Below are 18012 nucleotides of genomic sequence, written 5' to 3' on the forward strand. Positions count from 1 at the left end.
TTAAAAACATTCAGCCAGCACGTGGCATTTCAATTATATTTTGATTGAAAAAGATGTTACCTACAGAAAGTTAAAAATCACACAACACCAGGTTATAGTCCAACAGGTTTAATTGGAAGCACTAGCTTTCAGAGCACCACTCCTTCATCAGGTGGTTGTCACAACTACCTGATTAAGGAGCTGCGTTCAGAAAGCTAGTGCTTCCAATTAAACCTGTTGGACTATAACCTGGTGTTGTGTGATTTTTAACTTTGTACACCCCAGTCCAACATCGGCCTCTCCAAATCATACCAACAGAAAGCTTGTCCTTAACAAGATCCTACATAAGACCAAAGCCACAACTACATGCTACTTACACCCACTAACCATTTTATCCATTCTCACAGACAACATGATCACAGTATCAATCACTCAAAGCCAGGTATTTTACCAATAAACATCTTCCAAAGAAAACTCTTTCCCCAAAACATAATGGTTATCATAATATGTAAAGACAGACCTGCCAGGCTAATTATATCCTGATAAGGCTTCATCTCCAATGCTCAGAGTTCTGTAATCTTTAAATTTTTTTCCTACCCACTGAGCCATCTCATTGGTGGTGCCTGCTTTTGGTGCAACTGAGGTAGTGCTCCTCTATTGGGCCAACAGCACTCAGGGGTGGCCGGCTGTCAGACTAAAAATGAACTATTTCAACCAATGAACTTCTGAAAATCTGTTCAATGACCACAAATTAACATTGAATTACATCAAAATCAAAACTGATCTTTGACATTTCATGTTGATGAAATTGTAGACCTTAGATTTACTTTTGCTGCAAATTCCACAATCTCTACAAGTAAATCTTACTGCATCATCTTATATATACCAAAAAAAAATACCATTCATTTTTAAGACACATTTGTTTATGAAGGTACAGTGCAATTGTTGGTGGTAACCTTTTGGAACACAATGAACATTCTAAATGTAGATAAGTTGTCTCATTGAACCTTCAACATGATTTAAATCTTTACAATTCATATTTATGTGTATCCATCTCCATGTCTCCTTCTTTTTCCTCTTTTCCTTCTTCCTCTATTTCAGCCTTTTCTTCCTTCTGTGCCTTCATTTCTTTTTCCTGAAGTTGTTTCATTTTCTTCTCAGCAATCTATTATAAAGAACTAAATCTGTTACCTTGTGAAACATCTTTCATTAAAGTCATTTGGTCAAACAAATCTTGAATAATTGCTGAAAAAGAGACATTTTGTTGAGGCTTTTGTCTGGCTCTCATCAGAGGACTACCAGAACCTCTAAGGGAAGTGCTAATTGGCTAGCAAGTGGACTCTGATTGGTCGTCACTGTAACATTTCAAAGTTTGCAGATGATAACAAGTAGGCTGGGAGGGTAGACTGTGACGAGGATGCAGAGATTCTTCAGCATGTTCTGTACAGGTTGGGTGAGTGGGCAAATGCAGTATAATTTGGATAAATGTGAGGTTATTCACTTTTGGAAGCAAAAAAAAGAAGGCAAATCACTTTCTGAATGTCTGTAAATTTGGAGAGGGGATTGAGCAGTGGGATCTGGGTGTCCTTGTGCACCAGTCACTGAATGTAAGCATGCAGGTGCAGCAGGCAGTAAAGAAGGCAACTGGAATGTTGGCCTTCATTGTGAGAGATTTCGAGTACAGGAGCAGGGATGCGTTGTTGCAGTTATATAGGGCCTTGGTGAGGCCACACCTAGATTATTATGTGCAGTTTTGGCCTCTTTTTCTGAGGAAGATGCTCTTCCTCTTGAGGGAGTATAGCAAAGGTTTATGAGGCTGATTCCAGGGATGGCGGGACTGACGCATGAGGAGAGATTGACAAGGTTAGGATTGTTTTTGCTGGAGTTCAGACAAGAGTCGGGGGCTTTGTAGGATCTCATAGAGACTTACAAAATTCTAACAGGACCAGACAGGATAGATACAGGGTGGATGTTCCTGATGGTGGCTGTGTCCAGAACCAGGGATAACAGTCTGAGGATTCAGGATAGACCATTTAGGACGGAGATGAGACATTTCTTCACCCAAAGAGTGGTGAGCCTGTTGGAATTTGTTACCACAGGAAGTAGTTGATGCCAAAACATTGAATGTATTCAAGAAGCAGCCAGATATAGCATTTGGGGTGAATGGGATCAAAGGTTTAGGGGGAGGAAGCAGAATTACGCTATTAAGTTGGATGATCAGCCATGAACGCGATGAATGGTGGAGCAGACTCAAAGGGCCAAATGGCCTCCTCCTGCTCCTATCTACTATGTTTCTGTGCACCAGTTAATGATGATTGACAGTTAACTGTTGAGCTTTATTTAAACTCAGATTGTGGCAGATTGACTGTCTAAGGGGTGACCTTACAGAGGTTTATAAAATCATGAGGAGCATGGATAGCATCAATAGATTGGAGTCTTTTCCCTATGGTGGGGGAATCCAGAACTAGAGGGACTACATTTAGGGTGACAGGGGAAAGATTTAAAAGGGACCTAAGGGGCAACTTTTTCCCTCAGAGGATGATGCATGTATGGAATGAGCTGCCAGAGGAAGTTGTGGAGGCTGGTAAAGTTACAGCATTTAAAAGGCATTTGGATGGGTATATGAATAGGAAGGGTTTACAGGGATTTGGACCAAGTGCTAGCAAATGGGGCTAGATTAATTTAGGATATTGGTCAGCATGGATGAGTTGGACCCATGCTGTACATCTCTATGATTCTATGACTAATTCATCAAGGTATTGCCTGAAGAAATGAACCAGTGAATGGCTGCTAATTATTTTGCTAAGTAAAACAGATGTAGTACATGTACATATTCTTTCTTTCTGCAAAGAACATGACCCTATATATTAATACAGCATCCAAACTTGAAGAAGAGTAGGCTACTCAGTCTTCTGAACCTGTTCTGTAATTCAATAAGACTGTGGCTGATCCGATTTTAACCTCAATTCTACGTGCTTACTTCTGCTTAAAAAAGGTAAAGATTCTACATCCACTGCCTTTTGAGCAAGCAAATTCCAAAGACTCCCAAACCTCAGACAAAAAAAATGTTTTGTCATTACTGTTTTAAATGGGTGATCCCTTATTTTTAAAGTATGATTTCTTGCTCTAGATTCTCCAACAAAAGAAAATATCCTGTTAACATCCACCCGGTCAAGTTCCCTCAGGATCTTATATATTTCAATTAAGTCTCCTTTGACTTTTCTAAACTCCAGAGGGAACAGGCCTCATGTGTCTTGCCTTTGCTCACAAGGCAACCTGCTTATTCCAGCTATCAGTCCAATAAGCATTCTCTGAACTGCTTCCAATGCTTAACCTCCTTCTGTAAGTATGATGCCCAGTACTGTACATAGTACTCTTGTTGTGGTCTCACCAATGCCCTATATAACCGTAACATAACCTCCCTACTCTTGTATTCAATTCCCCTCACAATAAGCCATAATATTCTATTAGTTTTCCTGATTACTTTGCTGAACTTGTATTCTAACATTCCATGATTCATGTACCAAGACACCCAGATATCTCTGAATCTCAGAGCTCTGCAACCTCTCCCATTTATATAATATACTTCATTTTTATTCTTTCTGCAAAAATGAACAATTTCACACTTTCCCATGTGGCATTCCATTTGCCAGAACTTTGCCAACTTGCTTAAACTATCTATGTCTTTTTGAAGGCTCCTTATACCATTTTCACAATTCACTTTCCTACCTACCTTTTTGTCATCAGCACTGTAGCCACTATACCTTCAAACCCTTCATCTAAATCATTTATATAAATTATAAACAGTTGAAACTCAGCACCAACCCACATAGCGCACCACTCATTGTGTCCTGCTAGCCTGACAAAGGCTCACTTATTCATACTTTCTTCTTCCTGTTAGCCAGCCGATATTCTATCCATGTCAGCAAATCACTCCCTACAGCATGAACATTTTATTTTCCCCAATAGCTCTTGATGTGCCACCTTATCAAATACCGCTTGGAAATCCAAATATAATACGTCCACTTGTTCTCCTCTATCTACAGCAAAAGTTATTTCTTCATTAAATAAAAATGATTTCCCTTTGACAAAACCACATCAGCTCTGCCTGATTATCTTGAACCTATTCAAATTCCCTGTTATAACATCTTTAATAATAGCTTCTAACATTTTCCCTCTGAAAATATTAATCTAACTGGCCTGTAGTTGCATGCTTTCTGCCTCAGTCCCTTTTTGAATACAGGAGTTGCATTAGCTATTTTCCAATCTAAAGAGTTTTGGAAAATTAAAACCAATGCATAAAGTATTTCACTGGTTACTTCTTTTAGGATTCTAGGATAAAGTCTGTCAGGACCTGGAGACTCAACAACTTGAAGTTCCAATAACCTACTTAGTACTACTTCCCTTATAATATAATTTTCAAGGGTTCCTCTCCCTTTCACTTTCTGATTTACATCTACTCCAGGATACAATGTGTATCCTCTCTAGGAAAGACTGACACATAAATAACTATGTTCTGGCTGTTCTGCCATTCAATAAGATCATGGCTGATCTGATTGTGGTCTTGACTCCACATTCCCACTGACTCCAAAACAGAAGGCACCAAAATTAGGGCAGCATGGTGGATCGGTGGTTAACACTGCTGCCTCACAGCACCAGGGATCCGGGTTCGATTCTGATCTTGGGTGACTCTCTGTGTGGAGTTTGCACATTTTTCCTCTGTCTGTATGGATTCCTGCTAGGCACTCTAGTTTCCTTTCATTGTCCAAAGATGTGGAAGTTAGGTGAATTGGTCATGCTAAACGGTCTCATAGTGTCCAGGGATGTGCAGGCTAAGTGGGTTAGCCATTGTAAATGTAGGTAAAAACAATGACTGCAGATGCTGGAAACCAGATTCTGGATTAGTGGTGCTGGAAGAGCACAGAAGTTCAGGCAGCATCCAAGGAGCTTCGAAATCGACGTTTTGGGCAAAAGCCCTTCATCAGGCATAAAGGATGCTTTATTCCTGATGAAGGGCTTTTGCCTGAAACGTCGATTTCAAAGCTCCTTGGATGCTGCCTGAACTGCTGTGCTCTTCCAGCACCACTAATCCAGAATTGTAAATGTGGGGTTTGGGGAACTGGCTAGGGGTCTGGGTGGGATCCTTTTCAGAGGGTCGGTGTGACTTAATGGGCCAAATCGCCTCTTTCCACAGTGTAGGAATTCTGTAAATGCATTATTATTTTTGATTATGTCAGGCACTGGTAAAGTATTTTTAGAAATAAAATTAATTGTTTACCTTAGTTATTCCCCATGTTTGGTTACCATATTCCTCAGCACATTTTGCATCATTTGTAATAAGGAAGTTGTCAAAGATTGTTCCAGATTTCACCTATGTCAGATAAAAGATTAGAGAATGTATAAACTATAATTTCCTTGGTTTAGTTCAATCAAATATCAACACCTTGAATATTAACAGACATACCTGCCATAGATCAAGACCAAGAATACCGATGTTGTCATATTGGCATATGTTGGAATCTGGCTTGTATTCAGGATTATCAATTTCTGGATGAACCCAATTTCCTTTGAAGTTAGGGTTGTTAATCTGATGAGCTTTCCATTCACCCTGAGCACAGGAATTTTAAAAAATTATTTTACTGTTCATTTAGTCATTAAGACATTTAAAGCAGATACAAGTAGAAACTAAACAATATTTTTCCAATTAATGTATTGTTCCAATTAAGTCATAACAAAACTATGAGGACTTGTGGACCCAGGAACTTTGATGAGGACAGCTGTGGAGTGAATGCAAATGGTAAAAGGACAAATATCAGGTTTCTCATAGAAAAGATAAAATGACATTAGATGCAGTTAAATCATCCTCCACTTGAAACATGTATCTCTGATGGATTTACAGGAAATAACAAACTGCTTGAATTGGCAAATAAATAGGTCTGCCTGCAGAGCAAAGAAGGAAGAGATTATTGAAATATTGGCAAATGATTTTGGACTGGTGGAAATGTGGGAGTGACGTGTAAACCAATGGTGAGTCATGAGTTGATAAGGATTCAATTATAGTTACAGCAGTTTGAACATGAGAAAGAGAGCAAGCAGCTCAAAATAGGGTAGAAAGGAATTCTGGAATCAGAAAGAATAGGAAAGGAAATAGAACTTATAAGACCTGAGCTTGAAGAAAGAGAAAGAGAGTTGTGGAGAGAAGAGAAAGAGACTGTAGTTAGAAAATTGGAACAAGAATTGCAGAGAGAAAAAGAGAAACAAGATTAGGAATCTCACCTTAAAATTGCGTAGTTAGAAAAAGAGACTTCCAACGCTAACAAAGATTCGAATGGGGAAAACCCAAGACATAATGTATAGTCCAGTAAGGAAAAGTTTAAGTTTGTATAGGTTACGTGAAAATTTGAAAAAAAAAATGAAGGTACCCTTTATGTCATTTGAATAAATAGTAAAAGAAATGAAATGGACAAAGGAAAAGTGGACATTGCCATGTGAAGTGTGTTGTCAGGTATAGTGCATTACTGACAGAGGAGGATTTTAAAGATTATGATGAAGTTAAAAAAAAAGCTATCCTGGCTGTGTATGAGTTGGTTCCTGAAACTTCCAGGCAAATGTTCAGAAATTTAAAGAAGCAGGTTTAGCAAACCTACATTGAACTTCATCGGGTAAAGAAAAGAATTTTAACAGGTGGATATGGATAAAAGGAAAACATACCATATTCTCTTGGAAGAATTTTAAAACTTACTTTCTTTTGTAATAAGAAGCTAGTTGAAGACCAGAAGGGTTGCAACTGTTAAACATGCAACAAATTCCTATTGATCATGAGTTGATCCATCAAAATATATTTTTTTTCATCATGCCCATGCACTCAAGAAGATAGAGGTGTGGGATAGCAAAAGGGAGGCAACTAGTTAGGGGAAAGAAAGCAGAGCTCTGAATGTCTAAATCCTCTCCTCAGTCCAGGGAGGAAGGCACTGAAAGTGGAGGTGAAAATTAAAGACTTAAGTGTATTGTATGTTAATTACCACAAGTTACCTTTAATTCAGTTACTTATTAATTCATCTCACAGACAATCCACGTACTGAAATAATTACTTAAACTTTACTACATGGAGCATCGAAAATAAGACCCTTCAAGGAAGCAAGTTAAGTTTCACAACTCAACCTACCCAATTAATGGTGAAATTTAGCTATTATTCCAATCAACAGCATCTGCCTCTGGATGTCCAGGGTTCGATTCTTCTGCAGTGTTGTTCTTCAATGTTCTGCTACTAAAGACTGATGAAATTTTATTCTTATAAAAATTTCTGTCTTGTTACGTTTCTGATGAGATGTTATTGATGATCCTTTAGATCTGTTCATCCCCAACACAGATTACACTTGTGTCCTCAAGTATGAAATTTACCTTCTTATTTGGAATAGCTTCCCTGTTCCATATTACATTCACTTTTAACTATCTGTTCAAACATAACTTTCCCCTTTATCTCAGGACATTCCTTTTTCAGGCAATCTTAATTGCCTATTTGTAACAACAAAGCAAGTAATCAAGTGGTTTCTCTCTCTCCCAAAAAACAACTTGTTCATGTTGCTTTGACTCATCCTTCCTAGGGATAGTTAATTAATATGTCGCTCTTCACTCCTTTATAATAGTTTCTCCTTGTTGCTTTCATCTCAGGAAATAATTTATTGCTGATCCTTTCAATCTCTAAACAGTTATTGAAATTTTGAAGTTTATAGTATTACTGTCCCTCGTCTTTGTTCATTTTGTTAAATATGATGTACAAACACTAGAGTAATTAACTATTTCCCACCACATCAGTTCATATCCAAGTTCAGTTGCTACACCAAGAACTTGTTTAAACACAATTTAAACAAAGTGAATTATTTCACTATGGGGTACAGATGCAAACCAATAATCAATAAATTGAATTACAGAATACTGATCAGTAAACAATCACAAAAAAAATAGAGTAATAAGCACATCAATAAAGACAATAACTATTACTTTTGAAATAACACTATGCTATAAACATTGAAGTTTTAAGATGATCATATACCACTCTTTCCTGTTTCTTTTATTAACTTGTTAATCACGCCTGCAAGTTATTCTAAGATTTTATGGATAGTGTCATTAGTGGTCAACCTTGCTTGACCACCAAGTTTAGTAACATCATTCATTACACCATATATACTTTTAACTTGAGAAGTTTATTGATTTAATTGATCATTTACAGCACTGATGTCTCGGCTATTAACTGTTTAAACTCCTGCACCATAAATACCTGCAGCAGCTCCTATCAAACTTTGGCACTTCCTACATCTCCATGCAAGTTTGTAACCTTCTTATTCAACAACGCCTGAACCAATTCCTTATAAATGTTAGGTAAAGGGTTTGGACATCACAATGGCAATGGAATGCCTGAGAGTTTCAGAATTACTGGTACCAATTCATGATCAACATTTTCATACAATACTTAATTTGTCTGTGCTTTGCACAACTATCCAACGTCTGGGCCCATTTTGTTCCATTAGTGGAAATGGACTCGACCACCATGTTATCATTGCACTAAAAATTAATGCATGAATGTATAAGCAGAGATTGCAGAAACTAGATTTTAATTATTCATAGAATAATACAGTCACCATATTAACCTGGACTCAAACTGTAATTGTTCCTACTGATGGACCAGTTAAATACGTAGACATCTGCATTCCTGACCACTGAGATGGTGACCATATTAGTTTCATGGTCTCCATGGCACCACAGGAGGCTTATTGTTACATTGTAGAAAGTGTGCCCACTTTCACTGTACGTTGGATTCCTGCTGCTGACTCCATATCCCATGTGCAAAAGCTAGCAATACAATTCCAATAATCAGTTTCATAGCTTATCCAAAGTTCAAAAGCAAAATATCAAGGTAATTTCTTCTCCTATGTACGGTATATCAGTTTATACAAAGAATTTCCGAACTCCCCAGCAAGGTAGTCCACTACATCTCTTCTAACCAAATGCTCGTTTGGTCTGTTTCTGTTTCATCGAGGTGAAATCTTGATTTCACGTTCTGAGTTTTTCTTATTACATTTAGTTTCCTTTAAAGTTACCAACTGCTGACACTGGGGTTCACATAGTTGAGATGACAGTAATTGTTATTTGGGTGTAACTGATTGTTGCTGTTGAGATGGTGGAGTGGGGTGTACAGTGCCATTCATCCCAAGGATGTCAGGAGATGTTGGTTTTGTAACAGTTGGAATTCTGAGGTTAACTGACGTAGCTGGTCCCACATAGTGGACTCCATCTGCAGCTTTCTGCTGTTGAGGTAAATTTACAGCATTAAGGAGCACATGGTATTGACGATATATATTATTTTCAGCTTCAAATGCCTGTAAGTGATTCACAGGGTACCACCCCTTTTTACCAATAGCCAATAATTTTTTGTATATCAATGGGCTTGCTTTGTTAATTATTGAATAGGAATCAAATATTTTGGTGACAAGAATGTGCCACGTTGGAAGCCTTGCAGCATTATTTTCATTCCCAATGCATATTCCATAGGTCAGACTTTGGCATCGAAGTATGTCTTACTTTTTTTCTGTTTCTTCTCCATTTGTACTGCTTCTGCTAGACTAGTGGCCTGTAAGTCCTGTATAAAGGCTTTCTTCTTGTAAGAGCTTGAACTTCTATTTTAGTTTGATTTACTTTTACTGCACTCAGTCCCAGTCACCACTGGAGATTGCCAAGGCTTGCTCTCTCAGCCCCCTCACTTTGCTAACTCATCTGCATGGATGTTTCCTTCTGGAGATGATCTGTGATGGGCTTTAATTTTAATGGTCCCAAATTCTTTATCACTTGCCTGTTCTAAGACATACTTCAGTATCAGTGCTGAAGATAATGGTTTCCCATCTGCTGTCACTAAGCTGCTCGCTTCCCTGAGCAGAATAAAATCAGTCAGGCTACCACAAGCAAACATGCTATCAGAGTAAAGGCTTGATAGGGTCAGGAATTCTTCAAAATGACTCACTATAGAGACTGAGCGCTGCTAATTCTGCTGCTTGTGTATTCATACGACTCAGTAATTTTAAAAAGACAGCATCACATGTTTCTCCTGTTGGAGTTTCCAAATAAATGCTACATTCTGTCTTCCTGTTGCCATCTTCAACCGTGGAGGGGCCCATAGCAATTTAAAGTTGAATATTCATATCCTCTTTGGAACAAGTGGTCCTTTCAGGTCATTTATTTCAACTGCAGCATAAGTATGTGGTTCATGCTGATGTAGCAAATTGTCTGCTAAAAGGTGGAACTGTAATATTCAACTGTAATATGCAAGCCTTATAACATATGTGTCCATCAAACTGTTCTGTTCTAACATTGCCATAAGGTGTCCATCCAGTAGTAACTGGGTAGGCATATGTTCTGTTAGAATGGTTAGCTGGAAAAGCATAGCAGGTCAGGCAGCATCCAAGGAGCAGGAGAATCAACATTTTGGGCATAAGCCCTTCTTCTGAAGAAGGGCTTATGCCCGAAACGTCGATTCTCCTGCTCCTTGGATGCTGCCTGACCTGCTGCGCTTTTCCAGCAACACATTTTTCAGCTCTGATTTCCAGCATCCGCAGTCCTTACTTTCTCCCTGTTAGAATGGTAAGAGGAGTAAGGTCAATTATGTATACAAAATGTTGCAGAGACCAGAAAACAGCAAGCAAATGTTTTTAACAAAATGAGAAGCCTTGTTCTTCTGGAGTTAAAAGCCTGAAGGCAATAAGAGACAGGACCTAAATACTGATGTCTACTTTGTAACAGTACAACTGCTCATACAGTGTTGGTGGCTGCTACTTCTAATGCAAAGCATAGCTCTGGTTCTGGAACCTGTAGTCCTGGAGCTTGAACTAAAGCTTGCTTCAAATCACTGACTGTTGTGTGTATTGCTCCATCCATTCCCACAGAGCGTTACATTTCAACAGATCTAACAATGGAGCTGCTTTAGTAGCAAAGCTGTCAATACGATTTCTACAGTAACTCATTAATCTTAAGAATAATTTTAGGGTGCTCACATCATTTGGTAAAGGCAGATTACAAATAGCACCAATCTTTTTCCTGCTGTCTTCGATTTACTGTTCCCAAATAAGACACTTTCTCCTTCATGATCTGTGCTTTCTTAGGGTTAACTTTCAATCCTAGATTTTTGAGGAGAGTTAAAAGCCTGTGTAGCAGAATCAGGTGCTTGTTATTGGTCTCCATTTGTGGCAACAAATCATCTCCGTAGTGAAAAAATGCTCTCATCCCTTTGATGGAAAATGGAATCCTCGTGACAAACAAGTCCAAATGTACTATTGTCCATGAAAGATATACACATATTTATACTATCATTCTCATTTTAAAAGAATGGAACAAAATCCATTCCTAATATCCAGGACAGTGAAATACTTTGCCTGAAGTGTCTGTTTCATCATAGGCTCAGGACTGATGGCTACAGTGGGTGCTTTGCAAGGAATGGTTTTGGTCAACAATAGTCAATTGTCAGTTTCCAGGAGCTAGCTGGCTTCTTAACTGGCCAAATAGGGAGTTGTTAGTAGAGCCACCAGGCATGAAATACCTGCTTAAGCAGACTATTGACTATTTTGGTTACCTCCCCTTCTGCTTGTTTTGAAAAACAATATTCTCTCTATGATTTGGGGTCTGGGCTGTATATCACTACCTCTCCTGCCATAAGTTAAAAATCACACAACACCAGGTTATAGCCCAACAGGTTTAATTGGAAGCACACTAGCTTTCAGAGTGACACTCCTTCATCACGTGATTGTCCGTCTCTCCAAAAGCTAGTGTGCTTCCAATTAAACCTGTTGGACTATAACCTGGTGTTGTGTGATTTTTAACTTTGTGCACCCCAGTCCAACACTGGCATCTCCAAATCATCTCCTGCCATACGTCTACAATTATGTTTGTGAATAGCAAATGCTTTCTGACACTGTACAATAAAACTTTGAACAACTTGATCATCAGTCAGCTCAAAGAGGTCAACCTAGATTTCTCCCAATGTACATATGCAGTGGTTGTACTCACCAGTAGCAACCTCAAGGGGTCTCTGTCCTCCTAACCAGGACATCTGCCAGATGCACCAGATTGTTGGACCAAAGGCCAAATCACATTTCCTCATTAAATCTAAACCCAAAATATATTCAACTCCCCAGTCTAATTCTACTAGGATGACCTAGTATATTACCAATTTGAATACATCAGTGGGTAGGTTTCAATGCCCTCTTGTGTGTGGCCTGTAAAGCCACTTGACAAAATTGTTTTTGCACTGTGCCATTTAACCACAGTACGGGACCCTCCTGCATTCCATAGGAATTCAACAAGGTCATCTACCTCGCCCTCAGTGAGAGGTCTTCCCACACTATCTGATTTGGCACCACATGCCCACTCCCCTGCTCCATGATCAGATGAATGTGTGTACAGCTGGCACGGTGGCTCAGTGATTAGCACTGCTGCTTCACAGCGCTAGGGACCTGGGTTTGATTCCAACTTTGGGCAACTATCTGTGTGGAGTTTGCATATTCTCACCACATCTGTCTGGGCTTCTTCTGGGTGCTCTAGTTTCCTCCCACAAACCAAAGATGTGCAGATTTGGCCATGCCAAATTGCCCATAGTGCTCAGGGATGTGTAGATTAGGTGCATTAGTCAGGGGTAAATATAGGGTAATGGGGTAGGGGAATGGGTCTGGGTGGGTTACTCTTTGGAGGGTCAGTGTGGACTTGTTGGGCTGAATGGCCTGTTTCCATACTGTAGGGATTCTATAAGTGGTTCTTCCAGTGACCTGTTTACCCGAAAACTGCAGGAAGGGACAAATTTTAGCAAAATATCCTCTTCCCTCACAACTAAAACACAATAGCAGTGCTTTGCTCCTTCCACTACAGAGAAGAAAAGATGAGTTACCTCTGCCTTGACTGGAACTGTGTCCTTCATTCCTCCAGACAGGTGGATGCCTCTGAGGCTCTTGTGTTATATACAGTCTTGTCCATGCCGACCAGATATCCCAGCCCAATCTCGTCCCACCTGTCAGCATCCAGCCCATATTCCTCCAAACCCTTCCTATTCATATACCCATCCAAATGCCTCTGAAATGTTGCAATTGTACCAGCCTCCACCACATCCTCTGGCAGCTCATTCCATACACGTACCACCCTCTGCGTGAAAAGGTTGCCCCTTAGGTTTCTTTTATATCTTGCCCCTCTCACCCTAAACCTATGCCCTCTAGTTCTGGACTCCCCAACCCCAGGGAAAAGACTTTGTCTATTTATCCTATCCATGCCCCTCATTATTTTGTAAACCTCTATAAGGTCACCCCCTCAGCCTCTGACGCTCCAGGGAAAACAGCCCCAGCCTGTTCAGCCTCTCCCTATAGCTCAAATCCTCCAACCCAGGCAACATCCTTGTAAATCTTTTATGAAACCTTTCAAATTTCACAACATCTTTTGGATAGGAAGGAGACCAGAATTGCACGCAATATTCCAACAGTGGCCTAACCAATGTCCTGTACAGATGCAACATGATCTCCCAACTCCTGTACTCAATACTCTGACCAATAAAGGAAAGCATACCAAATGCCTTCTTCACTATCCTATCTACTTGCAACTCCACTTTCAAGGAGCTTTGAACCTGCACTCCAAGGTCTCTTTGTTCAGTAACACTCCCTCGGACCTTACCATTAAGTGTATAAGTCCTGCTAAGATTTGCTTTCCAAAATGCAGCATCTCGCATTTATCTGAATTAAACTCCATCTGCCACTTCTCAGCCCATTGGCCCATCTGGTCAAGATCCTGTTGTAATCTGAGGTAACCCTCTTCGCGGTCCACTACATCTCCAATTTTGGCGTCATCTGCAAACTTACTAACTGTACCTCTTATGCTTGTATCCAAATCACTTATGTAAATGACAAAAAGTAGAGGACCCAGCACCAATCCTTGTGGCACTCCACTGGTCACAGGCCTCCAGTCTGAAAGACAACCCTCTACCACCATCCTTTGAGCCAGTTCTGCATCCAAATGGATAGTTCTCCCTGTATTCCATGAGATCTAATCTTGCTAATCAGTCTCCCATGGGGAATCTTGTCGAACGCCTTACTGAAGTCCATATAGATCACATCTACTGCTCTGCCCTCATCAATTTTCTTTGTTACTTGTTACAAGTTTGTGACAAATAATTTCCCACGTACAAAGCCATGTTGATTATCCCTAATCAGTCCTTGCCTTTCCAAATACATGTACATCCTGTCCCTCAGGATTCCTTCCAATAACTTGCCCAACACTGAGGTCAGGCTCACCTGTCTATAGTTCCCAAGCTTGTCTTTACAGTGGCAGCATGTTTGCCAACCTTCAATCTTCCGGCACCTCACCTGTGACTACCGATGATACAAATATCTCAGCAAGAGGCCCAGCAATCACTTCTCTAGCTTCTCACAGAGTTCTCGGGTACACCTGATCAGGTCCCGGGGATTTATCCACCTTTAACTGTTTCTAGGCATCCAGCACTTCCTCCTCTGTAATCTGGACATTTTGCAAGATGTCACCATCTATTTCCCTATAGTCTATATCTTCCATATCCATTTCCACAGTAAATACTGATGCAAAATACTCGTTTGGTATCTTCCCCCATCTCCTGCAGCTCCACACAAAGGCCGCCTTGCTGATCTTTGAGGGGCCCTATTCGCTGCCTAGTTACCCTTTTGTCCTTAATATATTTGTAAAAACCCTTTGGATTCTCCTTAATTCCATTTGCCAAAGTTATCCCATGTCCCCATTTTGCCCTCCTGATTTCCCTCTTAAGTATACTCCTACTTGTATACTCCTCCTTAAGTATATTTCTCAGGATTCACTCGATCTATCCTGTCTATAACTTACATATGCTTCCTTCTTTTTCTTAACCAAACCCTCAATTTCTTTAGTCATCCAGCATTCCCTATACCTACCAGCTTTCCCTTTCACCCTGACAGGAATATACTTTCTCTGGATACTTGTTATCTCATTTCTGAAGGCTTCCTCTTTTCTAGCCATCCCTTTACCTGTGACCATCTGCCTCCAATCAGCTTTTGAAAGTTCTTGCCTAATACTATCAAAATTGGCCTTTCTCCAATTTAGAACTTCAACTTTCAGATTTGGTCTATTCTTTTCCATCACTATTTTAAAACGAATAGAATTATGGTCGCTGGCCCCAAAGTGCTCCCCCACTGACACCTCAGTCACCTGCCCTGCCTTATTTCCCAAGAGTAGGTCAAGTTTTGCACCTTCTCTAGTAGCTACATCCACAAACTGAATCAGAAAATTGTCTTGTACGCACTTTAGAAATTCCTCTCCATCTAAACCTTTAACACTATGGCAGTCCCAGTTGATGTTTGGAATGTTAAAATCCCCTACCATAACTACCCTATTATTCTTACACATTTTAGCACAGTTCATTTTTCCTGATTTTTTTATGTATCCAAGCTTTTGTGTAAGTGTTATCCTCATACTTTCATAGGTTTACCTAGATGCCTCCATGAAATGGCCTATTAAGGTTTGCACTCAAATACAGCGTTGTCCGTCATCAAGATTGTTAATTGCTGGGTCCCAAAAATTGACTTAAATTGGAACCATAGACAGGAGGCAAATGCCATTAGGTGGAGTGCCAAAAGTCGGAGGAGTTGTTGACAGTGAGGAAGGATGTGGCAGGTTACAGCGGGATATAGATAAGCTGCAAAGCTGGGCAGAAAGGTGGCAAATGGAGTTCAATGTAGGTAAGTGTGAGGTGATTCACTTTGGTAAGAGTAACAAAATGTTGGGGTACTGGGCTAAAGGTCGGATACTTGGTAGTGTGGATGAGCAGAGGGATCTTGGTGTCCATGTACACAGATCTTTGAAAGTTGCCACCCAGGTAAATAGTGCGGTGAAGAAGGCATATGGCATACTGGCTTTTATTGGTAGAGGAATTGAGTTCCGGAGTCCTGAGGTCATGTTGCAGTTGTATAAGACTCTGGTGTGGCCGCATCTGGAGTATTGTGTGCAGTTTTGGTCGCCATACTATAGGAAGGATGTGGAGGCACTGGAACAGGTGCAGAGGAGGTTTACCAGGATGTTGCTCGGTATGGTAGGAAGATCGTATGAGGAAAGGCTGAGGCACTTGGGGTTATTTTCATTGGAGAAAAGAAGGTTTAGGGGTGACTTGATAGAGGTGTACAAGATGATTAGGGGTTTAGATAGGGTTGACCGTGAGAACCTTTTTCCACGTATGGAGTCAGCTATTACGAGGGGGCATAGCTTTAAATTAAGGGGGGTAGGTAATGGACAGATGTTGGGGGTAGGTTCTTTACTCAGTGAGTCGTGAGTTCATGGAATGCCCTGCCAGTAGCAGTGGTGGACTCTCCCTCTTTATGGGCATTTAAGCGGGCATTGGATAGACATATGGAGGATAGTGGGCTAGTGTAGGTTAGGTGGGCTTGGATCGGCGCAACATCGAGGGCCAAAGGGCCTGTACTGTGCTGTATTCTTCTATGTTCTATGTTCTATGTTCCCCTTTCTTTTGTTTAAATTTATTCAGTCCATCCAAGGGCTCCCTTCTATTATATCCTTTTGCTGTCAGTCCTGTCTTCCCCACAACTGTTAGATAGACCCCCTCCATCCACCACAACGCTACATGGATTGGAAAGGACATCTCATTTGAATTGCTTAAGCACACAAGGAAAAGCTTCACCTCCCCCATTTCATCAAGTCCATGTAACCCTCTCTGATGTTGAGTGATAGCAAACAGCTCATGAGTATCATCACCAGGTGCAAAGATATCTGTAGCATAATTCCATCATTGTGTTACAGAACAAGGGGTATCACACTGTTTGTTCCCATCCTGAAATCCGGCTTGGACTGTTTGAAAGAGATTCATTGGGTTTACCGAGGCAGGCTGCTTTAGTGCTTCAGCCTTTCCTACCATCTCAAAGGGACTCGTAGGAGTCTGTGAGAAATGCTTCATTTTGACCTCCTGTCCTGGAGGTTGAGATGCCTCTGGGAATCGACGTAAACCAACATTGGGCAGGGCTTGTGTCTCAGACAATACAACTAGTACAGGTGGATACAGAGAACCTTTGTCTGAGAATGACGGAAGGCAGAAGGATCAGGATTATATGACTATTTCCGAACCTGATTTGAATATTATATAGCTTCCTCCTCAACTGATCCCTAATCAGGATCACCTCTTTCATTCCTTGATTGCTGTATGTTCTGAAGGCACAGTGAAACTCTTTATGGCTGGACAGCTGTGACTTCAAAGCATCAATTTCTGGTTGGCATTTCGAATGAACAATATTCTGCATTTCTGGTCATCATAATAGTTGAAAGGGATTCTTTTTCCCTTGTTTTTGGAGTCCAAGTTGCCAACAGAAAATGGTATAGTCAATTCTGCTATTAGTTTATGAAGCAAAGTTTTCAAAACTTGAAGTTCAATCAAGTTGCAAGTTTGAATTTCTTTTCAAGAGTATTGGCTTTACTGGAGATCTTAACACCACAGGACATTGATTGTCTACAATAGTTTAACACTAATTTCTTCCTGTTTATTGTTTCATTTGTTGAAAGAACATACATCTTAAACTGAAAAATAAGTTGTCATAAAATATAATAATTTGAAGTATAGGATAACATGAAAGAAATGTACATGAAAAATAAGTAAATACAATGTTTTTGAAGTTCACCTTGTATTCTGGATTCTGAATCATAGGAGGCTCCCATTCACCATCCATCTCATCATCCCAGTCGGTTGGTTTCTTGGCATCAGGATCTGGAATGGATTCTGGCTTGTCCCAGTCCTCAAATTGTTTGGGGGTGGTTGGAGGGAGAAGGCAATTGGAAAGAAGGCAAAAAAAAATGTATCTTTACTTGGTGAAAGTGTTCCCAGAGTCCAACACATGGCCACTAATTGTGAGGCAAAGGCAGTTGGGATGCAAAAGAGGTGAGAATTAGAGGAGCAGAAATCTCAGAGAATTGTTAAGCTGGAAGATCATAGAAGGCAATTGGGAGATGTGA

The 18012-nt window shown here is 40.2% G+C and overlaps 1 protein-coding gene across 1 annotated transcript in view; it reads right to left on the reverse strand.

The window, feature by feature from the left end:
• Nucleotides 1-921: 921 nt before the first annotated feature.
• Nucleotides 922-18012, reverse strand: part of LOC140479911 (calreticulin-like) — a 44281-nt gene continuing 27190 nt past the window's right edge. Inside the window, exons 6-9 of the mRNA XM_072574280.1 lie at nucleotides 17682-17795; nucleotides 5444-5587; nucleotides 5258-5350; nucleotides 922-1144 (exon numbers count right to left, since the gene is read on the reverse strand). Of these exons, the coding sequence (XP_072430381.1) occupies nucleotides 1007-1144; nucleotides 5258-5350; nucleotides 5444-5587; nucleotides 17682-17795 (489 nt within the window). The 3' untranslated portion in view covers nucleotides 922-1006. The remainder of the gene's footprint in view (nucleotides 1145-5257; nucleotides 5351-5443; nucleotides 5588-17681; nucleotides 17796-18012) is intronic.

Source organism: Chiloscyllium punctatum, chromosome 7, assembly GCF_047496795.1.
Source record: "Chiloscyllium punctatum isolate Juve2018m chromosome 7, sChiPun1.3, whole genome shotgun sequence".
NCBI lineage: Eukaryota > Metazoa > Chordata > Chondrichthyes > Orectolobiformes > Hemiscylliidae > Chiloscyllium > Chiloscyllium punctatum.